The following is a 27,356-nucleotide window of genomic DNA, read 5'->3' on the forward strand; positions in this document are numbered from 1 at the left end:
TGAAACTAGAGTTCCAGGATGTCCAACTCTCAAACATTTTTTAAAATTTGTTTTCATAGAAATGCCTCTTATTGGGGCACTTGGGTGGCTCAGGCGGTTAAGCATCGGCCTTCAACTCAGGTCATGATCTCAGGGTCCTGGGATTGAGCCCTGCATTGGGCTCTCTGCTCAGGGAGAAGTCTGCCTCTCTTTCTCTCAAATAAATAAAATCGAAAGAAAGAAAAGAAAAGAAAAGAAAAGAAAAGAAAAGAAAAGAAAAGAAAAGAAAAGAAAAGAAAAGAAAGAAGTGCCTCTTATTAAATACCTATAGGTTAGAGACCTAACATGGGTAATCCAACTTCATCGTTGCCTCCTTTAATTGAATTGACCTGTTGTCAGGACTAAGAAACTCATTGGTTGACATATGGAATCATCTATTAACACCGGTTCAAACCTACTTATACCAGATGGCCCAAGATGATGAAGTGTTTCACAGTATTACTTAAATCCTTGAACAGATTATCAGGGTGGGCCCCAAAGATCAGGGACCTATTTTCATGGCTGAATCCTCCTTATTTAGGACAATGGTTGCAGACTGGATTTCAGACTCTTAACTCTGCAGTTATTAAAGGGTTTGTTACTATAATCCTACTTTGATATGTACTCTCTGGGTTATAATGTGCTCTACCCCTGACTTTCAGCTTATTGGCCACCCAAGAAGTTAATGTCCTCATCATTGACTTTGATCCCCTGGCATCACAGGGTGGATTGTAGTAGAAGCCCTGACAGTTTTTCTTTTTTTTTCTTTCTTTCTTTTGGTAATGCAAGGGCCTGCCTTAAGTTCCGATTGCAGAGGCATCCTTTACAGGGAAGGCTCTCCCTGTAACACATTGCCAGCCACAGGAACAGATCAAGAGGCCCGAGGAGCTTTCCTCAGTGAGACTCCTTTATTTTGGATCTTGGTTGATTTCAGTAACTGACAATTTGGGCCATTTCCCTTTTCTCCATCTGCACTTTAAATTCCCATTGTGTTTTTAAACTCACCAATGAAGAATAAGCCGATGAAACCATGGGCTCTACCCTGGCTCTCAATTAAAGTAGAAGCGCAAGGCCAGGAGCATTTTCTCTCTCTACGCACCACCCCACTATGTGGCCCCAGGTATGCTGTGTAATCAAAGTCTTTTAAGTAATAAACCTATCCATTTTTCAAGCTTTCCTGATGGTCGTTGCAGGAGGTCTTCCAAACAATAAAAACCACAAGGACTGGTCCATTCACAACACTGGTTGAGACCAATGGAGGAACACGAATACCCTAGCCTTTCTGGGATGATTCTGAAACATGTAATACTTACTTAATATTCATTTTAAATGAATAAAATTTAAAAACATTAATTTGGCTTATATGGTTCCACTTACCACACAGACAGAAACCAGCCATTGAGGAAGGAAGTAGGAGCAGACTTAAGTGTGATGGTAGCAAGAGAAACATCAACCAATATTTTGATTTCTAGAGGTCAGAATAAAAAATTTAATGAACATATTAACACAGAATTCCGTAATGGCTGCTACATGCAGACTAAATCATAATTAATCTGCCTTGAACGTGTATCTAAAGCACAAAGGTATAAAAATGGTATTTTACATTGCTTCTCATCAAAACGACTTCCTAAAGTCAGAGCACCAAAGGGTTACATTTTATCTGTAGCACTTAGATGTTGATTCTTCAATTGCACAGAGTATATTAGATGCTGCAATGGAACATCTATATAACAATTAAAGGTCAATTCAGAATAAAATAAAATGGCAGGAAAATTAATTAGTGTAGTCATAAATGCTTTCTGCACATATATTCTCAAAGCACTTAACTTACTCAAGTGTTCTTCCTTTGTCTTGATAGACTTGTTAAATTATATAGGTTCTGATGGGCCTGAGTCCCATGTGAAATGAATGAAAACTTGAGAAATACATGGTTTATTCATTAACAGCATTTCTTAAAAGACTTTTTTGGCTCCACCAAGAAAGTGACCTTTACTTAAACTATTAGCTTTGAGAAGTTAGGTGTAAAGAAAAAGACAGTTTAAGGATTCTCCCAAAATGTGAACATTTACCAGACCATGCTTTTAAGCCTCTGATAGCTCTCCACTGTAACCACTGATTGATTAGGGACTCAAACCAAAATCAAATCTGCTTATCGTGTGACTCTCAAGCGCTAGCAACGGAAAACAATGTTTTTTTTATTTAAAAAAAAAAAGTCATCAATTTATTCATCCTCTCTCATTTCAAAAGGAAAACAAATCTTTGAAAGTCAATTTGTCCCTTCATAAGATGGATTTCTAAATGCTGAGTTCCTTCTGTTCAGTAGAGAGGTAGTAACTCTGATGAATCAGTATCCACAAAGTGGCATTTGGCAGAAGAGTAATGTTAGTTAGACAAATGTTCTGTGTAAGTCATAAGACATGACAGAGTGATAATTTTTATGGGCTGCAATAGGCAAGCACATTCAGATTCTCAGAACATCTTTCTGAGTTTAAAAAATGGGTTTGAGAGCAAAGACCTTAGAGATGCTACCAACCACATAAAGATATAGCACGTCAGAGATAAAATGGTACAAGAGCTAGTACATGAGGTGTCTGTCAAGTCCAAGGCCCAGGGATGCTTCAACACACACTCTGCGTTATGGCACTGAAAGTCTTGAAGCCTCCAGCTTCTTATTCTATCCCAACACGAAGGTGCACGCCACCTGTCTGTAAACTTGTGATACCTCATTACATCACTGTGCCATGGGTATCCCAATGACAAGCTCCTGTCTGTATTTACTTGCTTATTCAATTCCCTGGCTTTATTTTCCTGGAAGAATTTGATAGACACCCTGATTTTCTGTAGCACTAACATGTGACAATAGGATCTTCATGAAACCCTCACAGGTAACTACATTCAGCTCCAAATGGCAGGTAATTGTTACCATTACTGAGCTTTATTACTTTATTTTTTTTAAGATTTTATTTATTTGACAGAGAGAGAGCACGGATGAGAGGTGGGGGGACAGAGGGACAGAGAGGAGGGGGAGAAGCAGATTTCCCGCTGAGCAGGGAGCCTGATGTGGGGCTCAGTCCCAGGACCCAGGGATCATGACCTGAGCTGAAGGCAGAAACTTAATCAACGGAGCCACGCAGGCGCCCCACCATTATGAGCTTTAATATGCCAGTATCATTTTAGATCTTCTGTAAGTTACCTAATGTAATCCCTACTACAACTTAAGGTATAAAGCTTTATTATTCCCATTTCAAGGATGAGAAAAGGCTTTGAAAAGTTAAATAATGTTCAGTCTCTCATGGGAGCATTCAGGGATAGCTCTAAACAACAAACCCAGGCCTCTTTCGTGCCAAAAACTCTGGTTTCTTCCACACTTGGGTAGAGTTATTTTCTGCATTCTGGGTGGCCTCAAATCTCCTTTTCCGGGATATCACCACCTGTGTACTTTTCCTTCTTTCCTTAACCTTGGTGTCTCCATAAAAATGGGTTATTCCCAAAAAGATCATACTCTAAACTGGTCTTTGTGTCAACAGTATGCTGGCAAGTGTTGAGGGTAAACACTTAACCAGTGGGGTGGAAGTGGGGAAGCACAAAAACAAAAAATCACATCTGATCTTTCTGCCCCCAAACAACAAATAGTCTAGAAATATGTTTCTAGAAGTATTGAGAGGGACTTTATTTTGTAATGTATCTAGAAGAACTTACTTTATCCTGGAAAAATCTAGAAGGACTTTAGTGTGTATACAGCCAGCACTATGTCTCTGACAAAATCGAGGTCTATGAAACAGTACAGTACCTGCCAGAGTTTGTGTTTTCTGTGAAAGCTTAAACCACCAAAAAACATAACTGCATGTCCCCTTGGGGGAGGTCACTGGCAAATCTTAGTCTGTATCAGTAAAAATTAGGGAATCACCAGGGAAGGTAGGATGAAGAATGACCAGCTCTTAAGGTTGAGAGAACTAGGAATCGGGTATCAAGCAAAGTTGGATGTTCTTAAAATACTGAAGACAATGGCAGCTTTCCTTGTTTGAAGTAGACAAACACATGCATTTAAACGCATATGGATGATTTACAGGAATAAGAATTTCCTGGTTGTTCATGTAAGCTTCTGTAAGAATTCAGGCACATTCAGCTCCAAGTTAAATTACGAAGTATATACAGTTTAATAATATATCTTTTTTTTCATCAGTTATTCTTCCTTCTATGACTTTTTACCACCTTGGCTTTTTAGAACTTGCTGCTATTCCCTGACTGCAGAAATCTGCTCTCTCCAAATATAATGACACCCACATCTCATCTTCAAAGCTTGTCTGGCCAGGTCATTGACTCATTGATCATCTACTTGGAGCTAATATATAATAAATACCTCATTATGGCTAAAGAGGCTATGTGAAAAAATACAGAAAAACAAGTTGGCATTTTAATTTGTACCCAAACCCTAGGAGTTTTTTAAGACTTTCTTATTCTTTAGCAGAACCCAGTCATAGAGGGAGAAGTGCAAGGTGGGCTGCTGTCTGCAGTCCTCAGAACATCCACTGCCATGCTGTCTAGAGCCAGACTTGCTGTCTGCAATACCAGACTTCTTAGCCTGCTTCCTCATCAGGACAGTTCTTTCCAATGTGACCATTCTATGTTTCAAAACCTGGTTATCAAAGCATCTTTCCCTTTTATCATCTACATCCTTAAGCCCATCAACACTTCCCTCTCCCATCCACTCTTTTCCATCATTAAAACTTAATTTCTCACCATGCTTTCAAGAACTCTTATCAATACACTTCAATCTGTCACTTCTTTCCAGCTCTTTCTTCCCTCTAGTCCAGCAAATCTCAGCATGCTTTTTCTCTGATTATTCCATTTCCAAGTTGAAGCACACAGTTGACTCTTGAACAATGTGGGGAGTTAGGGGAGTCAATCCTCTGCATAGTCAAAAGTCCACCTGTAACTTTTGACTCCCCCAAAACTTTAACAGCCTACTGATGCAAGGAGGCCTTACCAGTAACATAGTCAATGAGCACATATTTCGTATGCTATAGGTATTACATACTGTATTCTAACCAAGTAAGCTAGAGAAAATGTTAAGAAAATCATAACAGAATATATTTATAGGACTATATTTATGGGAAAAAAATCTAAGTGGACCCATGCAGTTCCAATCCATGTTGTTCAAGGGTCAGCTGTTTCTAAAGGTCACATTTTTTAAAAAATATTTTGTGAATATTTCCAAAGCAGAATATAGGATTCATTGGATTTGGGGAAAGGCAGTACAAGAAACAAACATACGACCACCCATGTACTCATATCCAGTAACAGGAATAAGAGACACAATGAGGGTAGTAATATTTATCTCCACTCAATATGGCACGTCTTACAACTATGAAAGTAAGGAAGGAAAGAGGGCAGAGACAGTATTAAAATAATTTTGAGTCACAGTTAATTTAGTAAATGTGATCACAGATTCTTTACAAGGAATGAGTGGGATATGAAAAAAAAACCACTCCTATATCCATTTTTGAAAGATCATGATTTGGATAATGAGCTTATTGTATGAACCCCAATTCTTGAAGATCAGCATGAAAATGTGACTACAGAAAAACCATGGTGTTAAAACATTAAAAGTTGGGGCTTGGCCTTAGAACAATCCTAATGGCCACAAGACAATCCATTCCACCTTCCAGACTCTACAGAACATAAAACGTCAGAAGGAACCAAAAAACTGCTATCATCAGTCACCTAGATACTTCCAGTATACCGGGATGTTCCTTGTCATTTAATTTTCCAGATGTCAAGCTAATTGTTTTCAGTTTCCTTTTGAGAGCTTTGTTTCACCCAGGTCTAGTCAACATTGAAATGATTTTTTCCTCCCTCTCTTCAATATTTTAAAGATCATATTTCTGAAAACACTGTTGTTATATACCACAGCATAGAGAATATAGATCATCTGGTATTGTAATTTACTGAGTTATTTATCTAATTATGTAACACTGATTTTGTGGCATTAATTTTACTCCTAGCTCTGGTCCCATCTTACCTGTCCATCACAAAAACACCTTGAGGAAAAGGCATCTTCACACCATTACCTGATGTTTTTAGGACCATGGTTTGCATGTATTATTCCTCACTAATAGGTGTTTGTTGAATAGGTCAATCTACCTTCCCTGGATAACCAATATTCAAAGAGCCACACTGCAAAGATCAACTAAGTATCGGTATATCCAACAGGAGTGGGTTTTCTACAGCATGCCGAATAACATTTTAGGATTTTGTGGTATTTCAAGGTCATCACTACAAATGATAAAGACTACTAAAGCATGAAATTGGGTGGTGCTATGTAATACAGGGCTAGGCGGTAAGATGGTAGAACATGTCACATGGTTCTGTAACCACCACCATCATGACCACCACCAGCACCACCACCCCTGGTTCCAGTACACTTAAGGTAAAGACCAGATTCCACATATGTCCCCACATAGCTTATTCCTTGTCCGCATCTCTATACTAGCAACCGCAGCTCACACATTCATCCTCTTCACTGTACTTCAGTCAGGTAGTTCTGTTTTTTATGTCCTCAGAGGTACCATAATTGCTCCTGCTATAAGCTCTTTGTCATATTATTCCTCCACGAGAAATTCTCCTATCTGCCCTTCCCTCTCTCTAAGTAGTCAATGCCTACCTACTCCTCAAGGAGATCTTTAAGACAGCTTCTGCCTTCAATGTAAGTTAAATTTCTTGGTTATATGCTCATATAGCTCTCGGAACACTTATTATAGTTTATAATTATGTATTCATGGAGAGATCACAGGGATAATGTCAATTTTGCCCCACTGTATGAAAGCTGGGTCTTCACCTGGTTTGCTTACTATTTGATCACGGTGCCTAGTATTGTGCTGAAAAGGAAGGAGTTGCTCAAAAAATATTTGTGAATACACCAGTGAATGTTTAATTTTATCTTCCGACTACTTCATATATGTACATATACAGGCATAGCACACACACACACATTTTTTAATTTGGAATAATCATGCAAGGTTACCTAGGAGGCTGCCTAGGTATATTTTTAGGTAAACTCTAAGCCCAACGTGGGGCTCTAACTTGTAACCCCAATATCAAGAATCACATGCTCTACTGACTGAGCCAGCCAGGTAACCCCCTAAGTTGGGCATATTTTAAGCATATTTTAAATAGCAGGTGAGTCATTAACTTGGAGGTTATGGAAATCCATTGAAATTCTCATTACTCTAAACCCAAGTATTTTGTTTCTTTAATCAAATACACAGTACAGTCCATGGTAACAGTTAAATCTGGTGCTGATAGGGGATTTGCTGGATTTTTGTCTATGTGAAAATGACTTCATACTCCTGGCTAAAACATGAGCTAATATTTATCACTGAGAGCATTCAAAGCAACATGACCCTTTTGAATTCTAAGAATCAATGAAAATGTCAATTACTGCTAGATGGACAGGCAGAAAAGAATACAATTTTGTCCGTTCTACTCTTGTCCTGCAAGACTTATGCTCCTGTTCCATTTTCTGAACAATCTAGTAAAATTCAATTTACTTTTTCAATTTGTCTCCAGCCAAGCTTCCTTCTGTCAGCTATGCAGACATTTCAATGCTGGCCACGTAGAGCACCAGGAGAAGGACAACTAGAATGAAATTACCTGTGCATTTGCGATCTGTGTCTTCTTTCTTTGACCCACTAATCGTCAACTTGCAGTTGAAGTTTTCCTCCCAGTATTCAGCAAACCATACATTTCTTCTGTTGTTTTCAAGTGTGCGGGACGTAAAATAGGCATCAAACCCTAAACAGAGTTAAATGAAAAGGTCATTGCTTGTGGGGCACTGCTGGGACGTTTAGAAATAAAAATACCAGTGATGGTTTTTCTTTGTTTTAGTAGACTGGATGCTCTTTTGTGTCAATCAAAAAAAAAAAAAAAAATATATATATATATATATTCCAGTGCTAACCTATGGCTAAGTCCCTATTTCAATCTGTCAGGCAGAGATGTGACTTACCAATGACACAGTCACGATGACCTTAGAGATGACATGATGATCACAACATGTCTTGCATCTCCAGTGATGCTAGACCAGGGACAAAGTGACTTCCTCCCCCTCATCAAGATAGTAATTGATAATTTCGGCGCTTACTATGGAGAGGATTCTGTGCTTCACATAGGTTCTTCTATTCATCTCAACAACCGAGACAGCAACTACCATCACTCCCACTTTGCCAGTGAGGAAACAGAGGCTCAGATGAAACAGAAGCACACCCAAAGTCGACCATTAGGCCACGCTGCATCTCGGACTATGTGAGCTACTGACCTGTGAGTATCATGTTCACACCTGCCTCTCATTTAATAATGCTCCATTGTGTCATTGATATTCTAATCAAACTGGAAGTTTCTAAAAAGGCCACGAGTAAATGGGAGTCTCACATAAAGCTCAGTGCTGCTCAGAGTGCAGTGGTGTGTGTGACGAGCAGACACTCAAGAGGCCAGGGCCGCAGGAAATCTCTGGCGAGCTCTTTAGGAGCGCAGCCTTAAAGATTCCAACGGAGCCACAGGGTCTCAGGAGAATCAGATAGGAGTCAGTGACACGAGGTGGGCCGGAGGGACAGCTCCGCTCACTTCCTAAGTCAGGGGAACAGGAGCAAGGGCACGCTCCCCTCATCTTCCTTTCATCTTCCTGCAGGAATGAGGAGGACCCCACCTCCTTCCCTCACGTCACCTTGTTTGGGGTGGTGAGAAGACTTTGGAAACACACAGAGGTCAGGGTTAACAACCACAGGAGATGGACTTGCTTCCACATTATTTAAATTACTCAGTGTTCCCCTCATTTAAAGGCCATTAAAAAAAAAAAAAAAAAGCTCCAGACTCTAAACTTCATGAGAGGAACATATCAGGTTAACCGTATTCATCACTAAGTGGCCAACACCAAATCCGCGGCCTCATGAATGAGGCCATATATGAAACCTACTATAAATGGAAAATCTGAAATAAATGAGACAGAGTAAAAAGAAAAAAAACATAAAGCACAAGAGATTATATAATATTTTAGGGAAAATAGAAAGAGTATTTGGCATCTCTTAGGTCATTTTCCAGGCTCTTGTCAGTAAATGCTGGCCAACTGTCCTTTTATCCCACTACCCACTACCTTAAGGGACTTGAAAGTAATCTGGATAGAGCATGTGATCACATTCTGTTATCAATTCTGATTAAGCTATCTGGCTGGAAGTCCTCCCGCCTCACTGTTCTCCCACAGTCCTGCCTCCAGATGACTGTTAAGTACAACACAATATTCCTAAACAAAGGAAAATCTTTGGGGGAAATAGACATGAATCCCCAATGTCTCCAAGAACACTAAATGTATTCCGTCATGTATATACACACACCCGCATACAAGGTGACTGGTGACCAGCTTTCACTTCTTTCACCATTTTGCCCCATGTTCTCCCTGGTCCCACTTGGCCCCCCCAAAAAACCCAATTAATCAACAGTGGTAGATTGTGACAATGACCCCTGATTAGACCCTGCTTCCAGGGCTTCATACCTATATACATGTCCCCTTTTATGCACCATGCCCTTCTCTCTGGGGGACGTGGACAGGTGGGACGCAGGCAGAGGCTGGGAAGCCGTGGGCTCACTGCGGCTTGTTTTTGTGGAATTCTCTTTCTTGGAACCCAGCTGCCATGCTCTAAGACAATTGACAGGAGGACGGTAGGTCAGGTGGAAAAAGCCCAGCCAGTCTCAGCAAACTTGTTTGGAGACTGCAGCCCTCCAGCGGACTGCCGTAGAACCACTTAGCCGAGACCAGCTCAGGTTGCCCAATGGTGGTTGTTGATTAAGCCAGTAACATGGGAGGCAGTTTTGTAAGTAGCCAGACAACTGAAACACTCCTTTATCCAGCACCTTGAGCCTCTCTCTGCGCGACACCCAAACAACGCACCCTCTAGGAAGAGGCGCCCTCAACAGAACAAGTTTCAGAAGTAAGCTCTTCTGCCACATGCCACAGGTCTGAATTCCAAACCAGCCTCAGAGTGGGAACTAGTAAAATGGCTCAGATTGTAGCAAGGACATATGCATGCCCCAGCTCAGAAGAAAACATCTGTAAAGGGCACCTCATCATTGAAAATGTCTATCGCTTCAAAACGCTTTTCTCCATCCTGTGTCTGCGGGAAATGCAAAAGCCCGTTGAGGAAGGAAGGATCAGTATTGTGCTAACGCAAGGTAGGTGACTGTGGAACATTTAAAAGAGAAGAAAAAGAAAGGAAAGCCGCAGTCAGAACTTCCCTGTGATCTGAGCGAGAACAAACAGACGTCAGGAAAGCAAGCAGGCACCGTGAAGGCTGTGTGCATTCACTGCAGCCCAGTGCAGAAAAGGAGCAGGATCTCTGAAGCGCAACCCCTGTCCTTTGCACTCACATATATAGCTGGTGCTTAGCTTCGTCCTCTTCCTCCTCCCTGTGGGCCTGCTGGCTACCGGCGCCTGAAAGTTGAGAACGGCTCTTGCTTCCCAAATACATGCATATATGAATTTCCTGAGTATCTCCTAAGATGCAGATTCTGATTGAGGAGGTCTGGGGTGGGCCCAAAATACACGGCGTTTTTAACAAGCCCCAGGTGATGCTTGTGCTGCCTGTACGTTAAGAAGCAGGACTCCAGGCCAAATCCTGCATTTTAACAAACCCCATGCGATCCTCATACTGCCCATACTTTGAGAAGCAGGATTCTAGAGCAAATCCTGAACTTCAGCAGGTGGGACTTAAGCAGTTCCAGCCCAATTTGTAAGATCTCAGTATTGTCACCCTCTCAGCCTCAAATTTATGCCTTGGTTCAGATGAGAGGGTCTTTGCTTCCATAGTTGAGACATTTGCTCAGTCCCTGGCTCAGTACGGCCACCATCCCGTTGCCTGCAGATGGCCTGGGAAGAGAGAACGTGCTGCATTACTTGCTGGTGAGTTTTCCTGCTGTGCTTGCTGTGTCTGTATATTCCTGAGCACTGCTGCTCTGGGCCCCTTTGCAGCCTCCAAAGCTGTTCCTCACCTATATGCCCTGTCACCACTCTGGGCTCTCCAGCCTGGCATTTCAATCTAGCTGCTGTGTCTTAGTGTTGCTGAAAAGGTAACCTGAAATAGCCCCGTGTCTTCACTACCTCCTCTGAAGGTCCATGAGCTCTGAGGGGAAAACTCAGAGCTCTCAGTTAAGTAGTAATGGAACATATATTTGCTTTTGAGTGGCATCCTGAAGACCTCAACAGTTTGGTTTTTTCGGTATGGAAGCCACACAATGTGCTGGTGAATATAGACATCGGAGACACACTGTGTGGGTCTGACTCCAACATTCCCATTTTCTACCTGTATGACCTTGAGCAGATGACTCAGCCATTTTGTGTCTGTTTCCTCATCTGTGGAAGGGGATTAATATTAATATCTACTTTAGTACTGTTAGGATTAAGTGAGCTATTATTTGTAAAGTACTCAGTATTGTGCCTGATGAAGTAAAATATTGACTCTTGGTTGTAAAATAACCTTAGTCATCCATTAGACATTTCTTGAGCACGTACCCTGTGACAGGCACTATTCTCTACACTCACTAATCTTGGGTTAAGACAGATGGCCCCTCATTGGATTGATAGCTAGCCTGATGGGGAAGATAGATTTTGGCAAGTATCACTTAAATATAAAATTACAACTGTGATGGTTTCTATGAAGGAAGGGTACATGGTGTTTGGGGAGCACACACACACATGCACAGAGAGAGAGAACTGTCTTGGAGGGCCAGACAGGGCTTCCTGGAGGGAGTAAACACAGACAAGGAAAGGAAACAAAACAAAACAGATTTTAACTGGAAGTGGAGAAAGCAAAGAGACTGGACATTTATTCAGATGGAATAGCATGTACTTTGTATTAAGAATATTGAAGTCATTTAGCATTACAAAATCTCCCAGGACAACCAGTCCTTAAAATCAACAAACATAAACAAACCATCTCCTATGTATATGCAATCTAGAATTGCTACTAAAATTCTAATAAACCAATGGCATAAATGTCAATGTTAATGAATGAATATATGAATAAGCTATTCTTGTGAGTAGATGTCAAAATCTTTGTCAGATTTCTATTTGGTCATACAAAAAATTGCACTGATAGTAAAATTACAAAGATAATAAGCACTTCATACTCATTTTCTCAATGAGTGTCACATAAATCCTAAGAAGTAGGTACTAATCATATCAACAATTTGGAGGTAGGAACTAAGGCTCAGAGAGAAATTTGGGCCCAAATGAGCCTGCTTCCAGACTCTGCTTTTTGACGTCCATACATAGAGCGGTGTTTCAACATTTTGGTGGGAATCACAATCATCTGGAGAGCTGATGAAGAAAATAGAGATCATGGAGGCAGGTCAGCCCTGTTGTTTTCCCCTCAAGTTCCCCAGGAGATTCTCATATTCCAAAGATTGAGAACCATGGCTATGGTGCTTTGCTGGGGTCCACTTATGCCACCTCTTTACCCTCTCTAATAAATGCCCCAACACCAAACTACTGTATCAAACAGCAATTCCGCTAGGCAACTGGACAGTTCAACAGGTGGGAGGGCAAAACTATTCTATGATCAGGTGTTGGAAGGGGTGAACCAATCAAAATGGTAAAACTGGCAGCATGGGCTCACCTTGCTGGGCAAAAACCAGTTTCAGAAAACAGCTTGTCCTCTCAGACGATTTGAAGAAGCAGAAGCAAAGGTCAATAGCTGTTATTCAATCGAGTGAATCCTTGGTGATTTACCTCAGCTTAATTGAGTCCAATTTCTTTCAGGACCTACCAGTTTGTTTATTTCTCTTTAGCAGGGCCATGGCAAGAGATAAATTAAGTCTCACTGGTTCCCTCATTTTCATCCGTATGGAATGAAGCTGTCCAGGAAATATTCAAGTTTTTAAAAGAGACCTTGCTGTAGCCATGTGTTGAAAATGCCTTGGAATGTTCTCGGTTGCCTTTTGGGTTACGCATACATCATATCTCTGCTTTATTAATAGACAAGGAGCTTCTGCTATGATGTGGTCCAAAGCTTTCCCTCTGGCTGCAGGCACTAACCCAACACTCTTGGCCTGTCATCACAGTTCCTGTAGCCTAGTGATTTTACCTTTTTTTTTTTTTTTTTTTTTTTTTTTTTTAAGAAGGCTCCATGGTGTGGAGCCCAATGGGGGCCTGAACTCACAATCCCAAGATCAAGACCTGAGTCTAGATTAAGAGTTAGACGCCCAACTGACTGAGTCACCCAGGAGCCCCAACTTGGTATGTATGTATGTATGTATGTATTTTAAGGAATAGGGTATTTAATACAAGATGTGTAATCACCAAGGTGTAACAGAATCAGGGACAGAAGCAGAAAGCGGAGTAACTCTAATAATATATGTATAGAGGGGTGTGTATGTGTATTCCAGTGAATTGAGACTTTATTCCTATTCTCATAGGAGCTCAGAAGAAAAGTGATCTGGACACACATGTCTTTATATTGGTTAAATTATCAGAGTTTTAAATTTTAACCAAGGCACTAAGACTGGGATTTCAGCTCACAGAAAACAGAATAAGAATTATGTTAAAGGAAAAAGGTCATTCTTGTATGTGGAACTGATGAAATTCTTAATATTAAATTATTCCTTTTGTTGAACAGATTATTTTAATTTCATAAATTAATCTACAGGTGATTTTAAGGCAAATGTCTCACTGGGTACATGTTGAACAAAATTTGTATAACCTTGGAAGTAAACTTAAAACAATACGGAAATAATAAGCAGGGTTTTAGCTAGCATTACAAGTACATTTATATGGTTCTTTCCTCTTTAACTGGGGTGCTGCCCTCAAATGCCCCCTGAAATTTGTGGCTGAGACAAGAGTGTGCAAATCAATAGACACGTAATTCATCCAGGGCAGGATGTTTGGGAGGTGACCTTTCCAGCTGAGGAGGAAGAAGCTCTCATAAGTGTGTGGCATGAGAGGAAAGCTCTCAGAGTGTCAAGAGGGGGTTAGAGGACACAGCTGCCTGTTCAGCCAGGGTGAAGAGATGCTGACAGATACTAATGGGGCTTTGCGCAGCATAAGAGAGTAACCAGTAAGTAGCCCTGATTGCTGCTTTAACCACACAAGTCATGCATTGTGCATTAGAACATCACTGTCAGCCTAAATGGCAGGGAGCACCCAAGGCTTCCTTCTACCAGCTCATAAAGGGGAGGTTCTTAGCTCTTCCTGAGCCACCTATGTTGTACGCTCGGCTCAGGAAGGATGACTAGTGAGAAACATGAAGGTTCTGGGACACCATAGGGAAGCTCTGCTAACAAACAAATCTGTGAGTCAAAGAATAAAAAGAGAATGAGAGAGAATGACAGTGAGAAAGAGGGAAGGGAAAGGAGGAAAGAAGAGAAGAAAGGAGAGGAGAGAGGGGATGAGGGACAGAGGGGAAGGGACGAGGGGAGGATAGGCAAGAAGAACAGAATAGAATAAGAACCTGGGGAACTCACATTGTCTGCTACGAAGAGGGTAAATCTGAAAAACAAATGTTGAAAACAAGTCGTTATTTGTTTTACCTCTTTTTCCATGTCTATGATATAACTCATAGTGGGTTAAATTGGGGTCCTCACGGCACGTATTGCATGGTGCACTGGGTGTTATACACAACTAATGAATCATCGAGCCTTACGTCGGAAACCGGGGATGTACTGTATGGTGACTAACATAATATAATAAAAAATCATTAAAAAAAAAATTGGGGTCCTCAAAAAGATATGTCCATATCCCAACCCCCTGAACTTGTGAGTATGGCTTTGTTTGAAAAATATTTTGATAATGGATGACAAGAAATTATATGGCAAAAGGAATTAAGTTAAAGATCTCTGAGCGCGATCATCCTGCGTTGTCTGTACGGGCCATAGATCCCATGACAGGTGTCCTTACAGGAGACAAAGGCAGCCGGAGCTGTGGGGGAGGCCATGTGTAGATGCAGGCACAGACTAGAGTAATGGAGCCGTGAGCCAAGACATGCCTGGAGCCACCTGAAGCTGGAAGAGGCAGGAAGCATCCTCCCCTCAGCCCCGCCCCCAGCCTTCAGAGGAAGCAGCGTCAAACAGACATCCTCATTTCAGACTTCTGGACTCCAGAACTGTAAGATTATGAAGTTCTGTTGTTATGGAGCCCCTGGTAAACTAATGCACTCACGATAAGTAAAAAAGTCTTATTGGTAGATACCTTTCTTTCTATGGCTTCTCTCTGGTCTGAATGACAACATTTGTTTCTCAGATGTTGCAAACTGATGTCTTGCAGAATATATTTAACCTATGGACTTGTCCTTTCTATTTCTCCCAAGAGTATTTCATTTTATTTTTTTTCCAAGAGTATTTTAAAACTAATTTAAAAATCAGAAGATTTCACTTCTAAGTCCACATTTTTGGCTTCACTTGTAAAGTCAGAAGATCCTTTAACACAGACCCCGTTCCCACGTGGCAGCAATCGGGTGCCGAGGAATAGCTATTCCCCTCAGGTAAGCCTCTGTTCTTCAGCTCACAGTATTTCCCCACCACCTCTGATGGCTTCAACCTGGCCCCTTTTTGTATTTGTAAGATGCATGTTGTCATGGTTGACACCGAAGTTTCCACCCCCAAGAAATGCAACGCCCCTTACTTCAATACACCTTTGCTGCAACATGAGTGGTATACAGTCTCCACTGAATTGAGTATCTCAGGCCCCTAAGCATATATCCATGAAGAAAGCTACTAAGATCAGAGGGAAGTTGGGAAAGAAGCAGGATTTAAAATTAACACAGAGTGCGCTTGGGTGGCTCAGTCAGTTAAACATCTGACTCTTGATTTTGGCTCAGGTCGTATTCTCAGGGTCGTGAGATCAAGCCCCACCTTGGGCTCTGTGCTGGGTATGGAGCCTGCTTAAGATTCTCTCTCTCCTTCACCCTCTGCTCCCCACCCTAAAAAACAAACAACTAACACAGAGAAATGTATCCTCATATACACAAACAATAATCACTTAAAAGATGTAACAAAAGAGAAGACCACAATTAAAAGAATAACAACAACAAAGAATACCTATTAAAGAACAGGTGTACACTTCTATGTAATCAAGTTGTCCTTCAGGAGGTTTGTTTTAATTAATTAATTAGTTAACGTTTCCCTTAGATCAATCCTCTTGAAGCTAAATTATGCATTTTACATGATTTTAATAAAAATATTAACATCTTTTTCCCCCTAGAGCTAGACAAGTTACCTTCAAAGTTCGTATGGAAAAAATACAAGAATGAGGAGACTTCTGAAAAAGAAGAGCAACAGAGCGTGAGTGTTTGAGGGTGCTGAGGGTTGGAGGTCAGGATGAGGAGGGCAAACTCTCCCAGGTAAGATATTGTAACAACAGATTATAAATTCTCTATGATTAAAAAAGAGTCCACGGGGTGCCTGGGTGGCGCAGTCGTTAAGCGTCTCCCTTTGGCTCAGGGCGTGATCCCGGAGTTCTGGGATCAAGCCCCGCATCAGGCTCCTCTGCTGGAAGCCTGCTTCTTCCTCTCCCACTCCCCCTGCTTGTGTTCCCTCTCTCGCTGGCTGTCTCTCTGTCAAATAAATAAATAAAATCTTAAAAAAATAAAGAGTCCTGACACAAGAATGAAGAGATCAATGGACCAGTGAAATCTGACAGAAAGTGCAGAAAGACTTGATTACACATGGGAATTTCATATAATAGAGAATAAAGGTAGTGTTTCAAATCACTAGAAACATGTTACCCTTTTAATAATCATATTAATAAACAGCAACTGGTTGGATAATTGGTTAATGATAACATTGGACCCCAGTTCAGAATGTGACATTGTATTAGCCCACAAAAAAATATGGGAAGCATTGCATGGACTTAACCACAGTAAGCAAATATGGGGTTTTCCATCTCTGTAAGAGAATGGATTTTGTACAGTTGCAGAAACCGGAGATCCTCCGCCCTTGGTGTGATGCCACCTGTGGCAGGCCATCCACAGTAGGGTCCAGTGGTATGCAGCATACTCCCCATTCCCTGGGCACGGGGCCCCAACTGCACTTGTACAAGGCTGTGGGAGATCAAGTCCTTGTCTGTCTGTCTCTCTCTCATGACTCTGAGCTCTTACCATGCAGAGACTGCCCAAGTGCCTATAAACATTTATCGAAGTAAATCGAAGTTGGAGACATGTAAATCAGTTGGCGAGAAAATCATTACTGATCTAGTGGGATAACTTAGGCTCTCAGATGCACCCCCAAATTTGCTGGCTGTATCTATTGAGAGTGGTGGAAACCAGCCATTATTTTGAGAAAACAAATAAGAATTACGGCAATGGAAATTATCCCACAAAGAACAAAAATCCCATGGGAAGTATTTATGGCTGAGGTAGAAGGAATAATGTTTGCAATATCATTCCACAAAATGCCTCCAAAGGGCTGTTGCATATTATATAATGCTAGAATACTTGCCATTTTTCACTCTTTTAAACTGTCTGGGACGCAGAAGGGCATTTTATGTAATCTGAGTACACTTATATGGGAACAAATATGGGTATAAACAATACATATTGAATTGATAGTTTTAGCATTAGAGTGGTTAAAAGCAGACTCCTAAACTAGAATTCTAGGGTTCAATTCCTAGTTTTGTCACTTGCTAAGCTAGATGACCTTGAGCAAATGACATAATTAGACTAAGTTTCTCAGTCTTTAATATGAGGATGATGATAATATCTACTCCATAGGATTGTTAAGAGGTTTCTATAGGAGAATACATGCAGGGTTGAGAATAATGCATGGCACATAATAAGAGTATAGATGTTAGCTAAATTAAAAGAAAATGAACAGACACACATGTAAAGTGAGAAAAAAAGAGAAAGAGAATACAAGAAGAGGAAATTTAGAAAACAACTTGAACACCAGAAACTCTCGATAAAATAGTCATCTATCAAGGTCCTGACTTTGGAGTCAGAGGGACTTCTCTTATGCTAAGTGGATCTCTTACTGTCTATGTTTCGTTGTTGAACTGGATATTCATTCACTCATTTGCTTCTCCATTCATTTGTGCATGCATATATGCATTCATTCATTTATTCTAGAAGAAACTTAAAGTGGTATCTTTGTTTCACCTATTAAATGAGTACAGTTATACCTACCTTACAGATGGGTGGAAAGATTTAAAATATGAAGCCTACGCCAGCTAATATCTTACAGTTGCTCAGTACCTGGAGGTTCCTTCCTCTTCTTTCGTAAGCAGTTTTAGTATCAGCTCCAGGCAGTATAAAGCAATCAACTGCCTTGCCTTTGAGAAAGCCCCTCCTCGATTTCCTATGCCATATGCAGCATCTATGAGCTTAAAGCTGGAATAGATGTTGTTTTGCGGCAGGTCTGGATGCATGGGTCAGTAGATAAGAAAGATAAAAGCCCATCCCTCAAGGGAGTGCTTTAGGAGGTGATATTTGAAGAAGCCAACTTCCTGGAGGCCACAGGGTATGGTGGAAGGCTCCTGCTTTTCTTTCTTCTACCCTACCTTCTTAATGATGCTAAGCTTAAACCCCTGTGTTAGCTGGTTAAACGTTCTATCCAGAGCATTGGTCAAGGACCTGACTCACCGATCACTCATGTAGGTTACAGCATTAACTTGGCCTTGGGTTTTTATTGTCATTCCTATCATTTCTTGCCTCCCTCCCCTTCTGCCCCCTCACCTTTCCCTTCGTTCAACCATACTATGTTATTTTCAAGATATCTCCTATTTCCATGTCTTTCTTTCCTCTCCAGTAACAATGAACCTACGACTTGTGGTGCTAAATTCGTGCAATCTTGGTTGTAACACATATTAGCGCTATGTGTCAAAAGTCACAAAACGTGCAAACTCTTTGATATAGTGATTTTACTTCATGGTACTTACCTAATGAAGTAAGTATATGCATTTTTATATAAGATGTATGAAGTACTGGATGATATTAAGAAATCATTAATTTTATCAAATGTGATAATGGCATGATGATTACATAAATCGGTTCCTACCAATTAGAAATACATTCTGAAATATTTTAGGTGAGAAGTCCTAATGTCCAGGATTTGATCTGACATGTCCCTTCACCATAAAAGTTCAGAGGGAAGAGTTAAAACATGGAAAAACACATGGTGCTGTTGGTCACATTTGCATACAAGGAAATATGGTATATGGTAGGGATTGTCTTTATAGAAACCAAGAATAGCAGGGTGTGTGGCAAACATTGTTTATTGATTGGTCAGTGTCTGTAGCTTAATATTGCTGTTTGCATTATAAAGACTTTTTCTTTTTTTCTGTAGGACCCAAAAGAGTTTAGAATTCTCTATGATTTCCTATTAGACCACCAAGAGGCTTCCTCATGGGAGAGAAGTACAAGGATGGAAGGGAGCATATCCTACATTCCATAGAACACACATCCTGGTGTTGCCCTCCTGCTGCCATCAGGGTTGGAAACCTACCATATGATCAGTAGATTCCAGGGAAGTTACTTCATTTTTTAAAGAACCATGCCTTTGAGAATCCACCAGAGATTCTCAGAGGAACTCTTCTCTCTTTCCCGAACTCCAAGACCATCGCAGCTTCTACTACTTTCTCAAAATCCAGAAAGGAACACAACAGTTAAGTTCCCAGATGGGCTGTTGGCCCAATTACCTAGCTGGAGAAGATCATCTTAAATCCAAAATGATCACTGAGGAACTGCCAGGGAATTCCCCAACTAATATCTGCCTTTCATAAAAGACAGCCTTTAGATAAGAAGAGGAATACCTGCCTAGGCCTGATGCACCCCCCTAGGGCTGTGCTATAGTGGCCCACAAATACTCATATGTGTACAGTTCCTGTCTCCAGGAACTCAGCCTCTGTTCTGCATGAAGTATTTGCAGAATATCTGTGTCTGCAACAGCAGTTCATAGCCTTGGTCACACACTGGAATCACATATGAAACATAAATACACACACACACACACACACACACACACACACACACACACAGAGGCATACACACACCCCTATGCCTGGGCTCCAGGCCCGACCAGCTAAATCAGAGTTGTTGTTGGTATGCCTAGGCATTAGCATTTCAACTTCTCAGGTTATTCTGCTGTGCACTCAAGAATATTGCTCTAGAATGTTGCTCTAGAATATTATATGATTTTATCACTCATGTAAATTTTACACACTATCCTAGAAGAGTTGTCCAAGGGACACCAGAAACACAGAAGACAAGGTCACTCAACTTGAACATATCTATGCTTGGTATATATCATGATTACTCAGATAGTATCTATTCTTGGTATATATATCATGATTACTCAGATAATATCACTTGCTCAAATGTCTTTTGAAACATCAAATAAAGATTGAGTATGTCGTCATAACTGATTGCATCTCAGTGTCATTCTTTTAAAATTGTCATACATTATATGAAAGCTTCCCAAAATTTTAATTAATAAACTCTGCCATATAGAGAGTATACATAAATTTATTCAAGCTTGATATCATCCTAATTAAGGCAAGGTCAGATTTATGCTCCATAGTAAAATTTGTGAACATTTGTAATGCATGATTTTTGTATAGAAATGTTTAAGAATTTTTAAGATCATATTATGATTATACTCATGTGTGCATATAATTTTCCAACAATCATAACATTATAAAGTAAAGAATTTAACCCATAGTAGGTACTGAACTTTAACTATTGGAAGTTACCCATTTTTCCAGCCAACAACAGAGTGAAACCCAGACAAACTTGTCTGAGAATTATTCTGCATTGTGGAAGCTTCACGTTTTATTTTTAATAACGGTACAAAACCACGTTGCCTGGTTACCATCTTCACTTTGTACCCTGATCTAAAAATGTCTCAGCAGCCAGAAGTTTTCAGTGAGCTCAATACCTAAACTTATATAATCAAACATCTATACAACCCAGAAGGAATTTTACCAAAATGATATTTCATTTTCTTCCTAATAACAGAATCAGCCACTGCCTAAAGATTGGGTAAAATAATAATAATAATAATAATAATAATAATAATAATAATAATATAATATTTTGAAGGAAGGACTTTTCTTATGCAAATCTGAGCAGAAGAAAAAAGAGCAAGGAAAAAAACTTAAAAAACAATACCAGTATCCCAAATGTTTGACCATGTACTATTTCAATTCCCGTGGAAATGGAAAAAAAATTGGAGACTCTGAAAATCTTAAATTGACTTTTAAAACAGCACCTAATAATTGCATGACAAACATTCCTTCTTGGGGTATTTTCAGATTTGAATAGAACTGTCTAACATCTTGGATTTTTTATCCCTATTCTAGCAATTCCTAAAACATGTTATTTTGATGCATATTATTTCTCTGTGTATTATTTGGCATATTAATGAAGACATCATACTTTCAGAAATGCAAAAACAGGCTGAAATAAAGGCCCCTCATGTCTTCACGCAGAGATCAAGTTCAAGAAGCAAATTCAGATTATTTAATTATTTTATCACCCACGTTGCCAAGCTATTATTGGGGTGAAGACACTGTATTAGGTGCTTGTAATAGGAAAGTGTATTTGTTCTGAACTCTTCTCTCTTTCACTTTTGCGCAACTTTATCCTATTTTCTAGGAATCCATTTAAACATTTATATGGTTGTACTAGGTATGACTGAGTTAGGGGTAAGCACCTAACCCAATCTATGTCAATCAAATTCCCGTCCTTGGGAACCTGAAATTGGAAATAATGAAATTCCTGAATCAACCCAAACTGCTCACTTTAATAGTAGAGACATAAACATAAGACTTGCTGACAGCAGTCATGAAGACTGTGATGTAGAAAAAGTCAGTTTGCATTGAGAGCAAAGAATGAGTCAATCAGAAGCCAAGAAAGAAGAGACATGGAGGGGAAAAAAGAAATGTCTTGCATTTTCTACAGGGATCAAGTACTTGGTTCCAATCTTTCTCTAAGACTTAGATATGTCCCTTGCCTTTGGCTTCTATAAGACGTCTTTTTAACTTTATAATAAGTTACCCCCCCTCCTTTGTGTTTAGGCAATTCCCAATGGATGTCTGCCATTGATTAAGGGTTGTAACTAATATTGATGTGGGGATATGTCAGATATGGATCTTGTTCTCAAGGAAATTGCTAAGTAGGATACACACAGATAATTAAAAAAAAAAACGGAGAGTTTTAGAAGTTATAGAGATGAGATAATAGACATTTTCATAGGAAGAAGCAAACTTTCCTGGCTCTGGATAAGGTGGATCAGACAAGAAAGCTTTTCAGAGCAGTGATAATCAATGCATTTGAAAATGTCTAGAATGATGACCAACACTATTTTTTGTAGGTAATCGATGTTACAGCAGTACAAATTCAATTTTACGCCATATGGTTCAGACACAGAAATCCTTGTTTTTCCTCTCAATGTGGAATACCTCATTGGGGAACTCCATGCTCTGTGTATTTCACATAAGCAATGGGATGAACTGGATATTCAAACCAGACAGTGACATAATAAATATGGTCTTGCCCTGGACATGATATTTCCAACCACAAAATATAGTCGGCATTGTTTGCACCATAGCCCTACTGATGGCATTCTCTTTAGAGCAGTAGCACAGAGTACCAGAGAATTGTGTGACAGTAACGGGCTAGAGCCTGTGCTTGCTACCTAGGTCACTGACATCATCCAAAGAAATACAGGCCCATTTCATTCACCAGGGATTGCTTCTTTGTTATCCAAATTTCAAGTGTCTTGGATGAAATTTAAAAAAACCCAAAAAACAACAAAAAACAACATGACAGAGCAATTCATCACAGCAAAAATTAATTACATTAATTAAAGCAAGAGGCCCCATGGTGATTATGAAAACATAATATACCATCACTACCTCCAAGGCACTTTCAGTTTTGAGGGGTAGGAGAGAAAATACAAATAACAACAATAACAGTAAAACTGACTAACATTTATTGAAAAAATTAAATATTTATACTCGGCTAAGGGTGTTAAATGTATTAACTCAGTCTTCGCAAACATCCTATGAGTTAGCCATCACTTTTATCCCCATTTGGTGACTGAATGAACTGAAACTAACATAGTATAAATAACTTGCCCAAAGGCTTATAGTTAATAAGTGGAACCTGAACACAGTCTGCCTGATACCAAAGGGCAAGCTCTTAACCACAATGCAAAAAGAAGTAAGAGAACAAAGCCATATAAAAATTTCAAAGGTACTCTATAAATGTTACAGGAATTCAGGGGATGAAAGGGAACGGCAGGCTGTAGTTACGTACATTTATTCCACAGCAGAGCTGTGATCTGAATTTAGCCTTAAAAATGCAGAGTTCATATAGACAGGAAGAACTAAACAAAGTAGAAGATGATAGCAAGAATAAAGAGGTGACGGGGTTGTATCATATGTGTTTCTGGGTGTTGACTAGAAGGATTTGACTTCAATGGATGCTTTATACAGGGAAGAACCTAATGTAAAGTTATGATGGAACTAGGCTGTATAATGTCCCAAGTATAAGAAGTCTGCATATCATCTCATGGGCATTGTGAAGTCACTGAAAGCCAGTTCTTAAGAATGCATCCCATGTTAACAGAAGGACTTGAGGAAGAATACACTAGCAAGACTGGAGGGAAGTTTCACATTTGCTGACCGACATTGTGTAGAAGCATTCATCTGTGGTCTAACATGATTCTTATAACATCCTGAAATACAGAAATGGCCATGTCCGTACTTGCTTATCAGGGAAAATGCCTCTTTCAAGGTCAACAAGTGGAAAAATTAGACATAATATTTTAGTCTTGTCTGTTTAAAACCCATACTCTTAACAATTCAATAGGAAAAACTCTAAGCAAAGAGACATTTCAAAACTATAATAGAAGTAATAACAATTAACATTATGAAGCATTTACTATTTCTAGATTCTAACTGATTTACATTAAATAAGCTATTTCAACCTTCCAGTAGCCCTAAGATATACTATCCCCATTTTTCACATGAGAAAAGTGAAGCAGACATAGCATGGGGACATTCACCCATGGAGATGGGAAAAATCTTTCTGTCATTACTGAGGGAGATGGGATTGCATCCAGATTTTCTGGCTCTACAGTCTGTGCTCATGGTTCTGCTTGGAGCCTCTCAATTACAACAGCAGGCGACTAAGAAATAATATGCATGCCAACTAGAGTAGAAAGTTTTACAAGGACAGATTGAAAACAATCTCCTTGATGGAGAAAAAAGGAGATCTGGTGATTAGATCTAGAGTTTGGGGGGAAAAATTGATGGAATAATTTTGTTTTGTTTTGTTTTTCTTTTCAAATAGAAAGATGGTGTGATTTCCCAATCACTGAATTTTGGTGATGATTGAACCATGAAGGAAAATGCAAGTGTAAAGCTATAGATTCAGAAGTCAAAGAAATGCATGTGATACTTGGAACTAAAAGAAAGGATAAATTAAAAGAAAGAGGAAGAGGAGGAGGAGGAGGAAGAGAAACAAAGAAAGGGAAATATATAAAGGAGAAAGGCACATTAAGAGCTGAGTCATGAGAAATGCCCACATTTAAGGATGTCGAAGAGGAACAAAGAAGCCATCAATGGAGATGGGAGGGGAATTGTCAGAGAAATAGAGGCCACAGGATATATGTAAAAGCCCACAGCTCCATGAGATCTAGGGTTGGCTTCATTGGCATATGCTCCTTAGAACTACTCCTATGAGTGAATTTCATTCACACAGGACTTCAACTGGAGAAGGGCCTCATACTTTAGTTTAATGCTTTCTTGTTACCATTCTGGAATTCTTAATTTTTGAACAAGGGACTTCACATTTTTATTTTGCACTGGGCCTCACAAAAAAAAAATATATAGCCAGTCCTAGAAAGACCTCAGGGGTCATCTTTTCCAATTCCCCATTCAATGGTAACATTTCCTTTCAAATTTTCCCAACTATAAAGCTATCAAATTTCTCTATAAATTATCTAGTCACAAGGAACCTGGGGATAGCCTGTTGCCTTCTCAGACAGATAAGAAGAAAACAAAGTGTCAGTACAACTGTGCTGCCATTTTATATCTAACTTTCATGAGTTACTAGATTTCAAATCTTTTGGCCCATAAACTCCATAAATACTCCACTGCCAATTGCCAAGAATGTGGTTAGCACATGGTAGGCACTCAAGTAACTACTAATGAATTAAAGTGATTCTGAATTACATATCCTAGGTGGTTGTTCACTTTCAGAAAAGATACTGAAATGCACGTCGGGGCCAATTTAAGATTTCTGAATATTTCATTTAAAATTTAAATTAATCTCCACATGGTAATTCCGAAAAATTTTAGAAAGCAAAGGTCATATCTACACAGGTGCTTCTCACTTTTTTTCGACCTTCCCTAAAATTTCGGAGAATATCTTCATCACCTGGGTCAACTGTAAATTGGGACATACGCAAAGTTGCAGGCGCTTTGGGTCACTTTAAAGCAGGGTTTCTCCACCTTGGCCCGACGGACACTGTAGGCCAGGTAATTCTTTGTTGTGGGACTGCCTGGTGCATTCTAGGATATTCAGCAGCATCTCTGATTTCCACGTATTAGATGCCAGTCTGATCCTCCCCACTGCAAACTGTGACAAACCAATGTGTCCAGAAACCGTCAAATGTCTGGTGAGGGGCAAAATCACCCTCACGTAAAAAGCACTGATTTAAAGTGTAACAACTCTACACAATGGCTTTAACTGGGTGTGTGGTATTTGTTTCAGTGAATTACACAGTTTTCTTAGTGTGTAGTGTATGGCACAGTTATTTATTTACTTGTTTGTTTATTTATTTATTGAGAGAGGCCACGTGCCTACGTGTGAGCCTGGGGGTGGGGAGAGGCACAGGGAGAAAGAGAGAATCCTAGGCTGGTTCCACACTCCAGGCAGAGCCCATTGCAGGGCTCCATCTCACAACCCTGAAATCATGACCTGAACCAAAACCAAGAATTGGACACTCAATCGACTGAGCCACTCAGTCACCCCTATATATGTTATTTTTTAATATTATGATGCTTGGAAAGACAAATTTCATGATGGTAAACTTCCCTGGGGAATGAGCCTTAGTTTCTTCTTTATACTTTTCTGTGCCTTAGTTACTTCTTCTCATTCCCATCCTCTTTAAGTTATTAACAATTAGAATGAATGCTTTTTATAATCAGAGAAAAATGGTGTTTTCATTTTGAAATCAAATTAGGTACATGCGGGTAGTGAGGAAATGGAGCCTGTGGGTATAGACACATTTAAGTAAGATTCATAAGACAGACTTTCCCCGCTTTGTTTCCCAAGAACCCATATCTTACAGTTTATAGGAAATGGAAATAATAATAACAGAGTCCATGAAGTTCTCCTTGATGACCCAAAACTATTTTATAAACACACAGGAAAAATAGGCTGACGCAGTAAGTCAGGGATAGTACTTGAGAATGAAGAAGTAGCCACCACACCCAAGCGCAGCTGCTCCTGGGGAAGACGAGAAATGGCGCCATCGGCATCAGACGCCATGCCCAAGGAGGGCTTGGGAATTTCTCGAGAAATAGGCCACCAAACTGAATGCCTTTTATACATTCACGTACTCAGGCATCTAAAGCATGTTTCTTAAACAACTAGTAATTTTTATCCTGATGACATAAATAGGTATAGATACATTCCTAGATAGAGCATGAGACACTACTCTGGCATTTCCCAAAACTTCACGCAGGCATTCATACCAAATTGACAACGATAAATGTAATAAACTATAGATAAGCAAAAACCTCCAATATATTAATTCACAATGCAAAAGATGAGATTTATTTTTTAAATCGATGGCAGGTTAAGTGGTGAGGTTTTAACAGCTATCTGTTTTATTTTGTAGTATATTGTTTGAAAGAAAATAAAAGAGTGAGAGAGAGGTTTTTTTCTCTACCTAAGACATCTCTTCTCAGATTCACCTTTTTTATTTTGTGTGATAGTACTTTTATTCCACCGAAGCTATAATAAAGAAAAGGTGGTACGTGTATACACACACACACACACACACACACACACACACACACACTAAAACTCTTAAAGAAAGAAATCTTGCCATTTGCACAACCACGGCGGGAGCTAGAGAGGATAATGTTATTCCACCGAAGCTATAATAAAGAAAAGGTGGTACGTGTATACACACACACACACACACACACACACACACACACACTAAGTCATTAAAAGAATGAAATCTTGCCATTTGCAATGCCATGGCTGGAGCTAGAGAGGATAATGTTAAGTGAAATAGGTTGATCAGAGAAAGACAATACTGTATGACTTCATATGTGGAATTTA

The 27,356-nt window shown here is 39.8% G+C and overlaps 1 protein-coding gene across 1 annotated transcript in view; it reads right to left on the bottom strand.

Moving 5' to 3' along the window:
- GRM7 (glutamate metabotropic receptor 7) overlaps positions 1-27,356 on the bottom strand; it is an 814,755-nt gene that overhangs the window by 261,314 nt on the left and 526,085 nt on the right. Inside the window, exon 5 of the mRNA XM_008697935.2 lies at positions 7,672-7,812. Within this exon, the coding sequence (XP_008696157.2) occupies positions 7,672-7,812 (141 nt within the window). The remainder of the gene's footprint in view (positions 1-7,671; positions 7,813-27,356) is intronic.

This window comes from Ursus maritimus, unplaced genomic scaffold (genome assembly GCF_017311325.1).
Source record: "Ursus maritimus isolate PB19 unplaced genomic scaffold, ASM1731132v1 scaffold_14, whole genome shotgun sequence".
Classification (NCBI taxonomy): domain Eukaryota; kingdom Metazoa; phylum Chordata; class Mammalia; order Carnivora; family Ursidae; genus Ursus; species Ursus maritimus.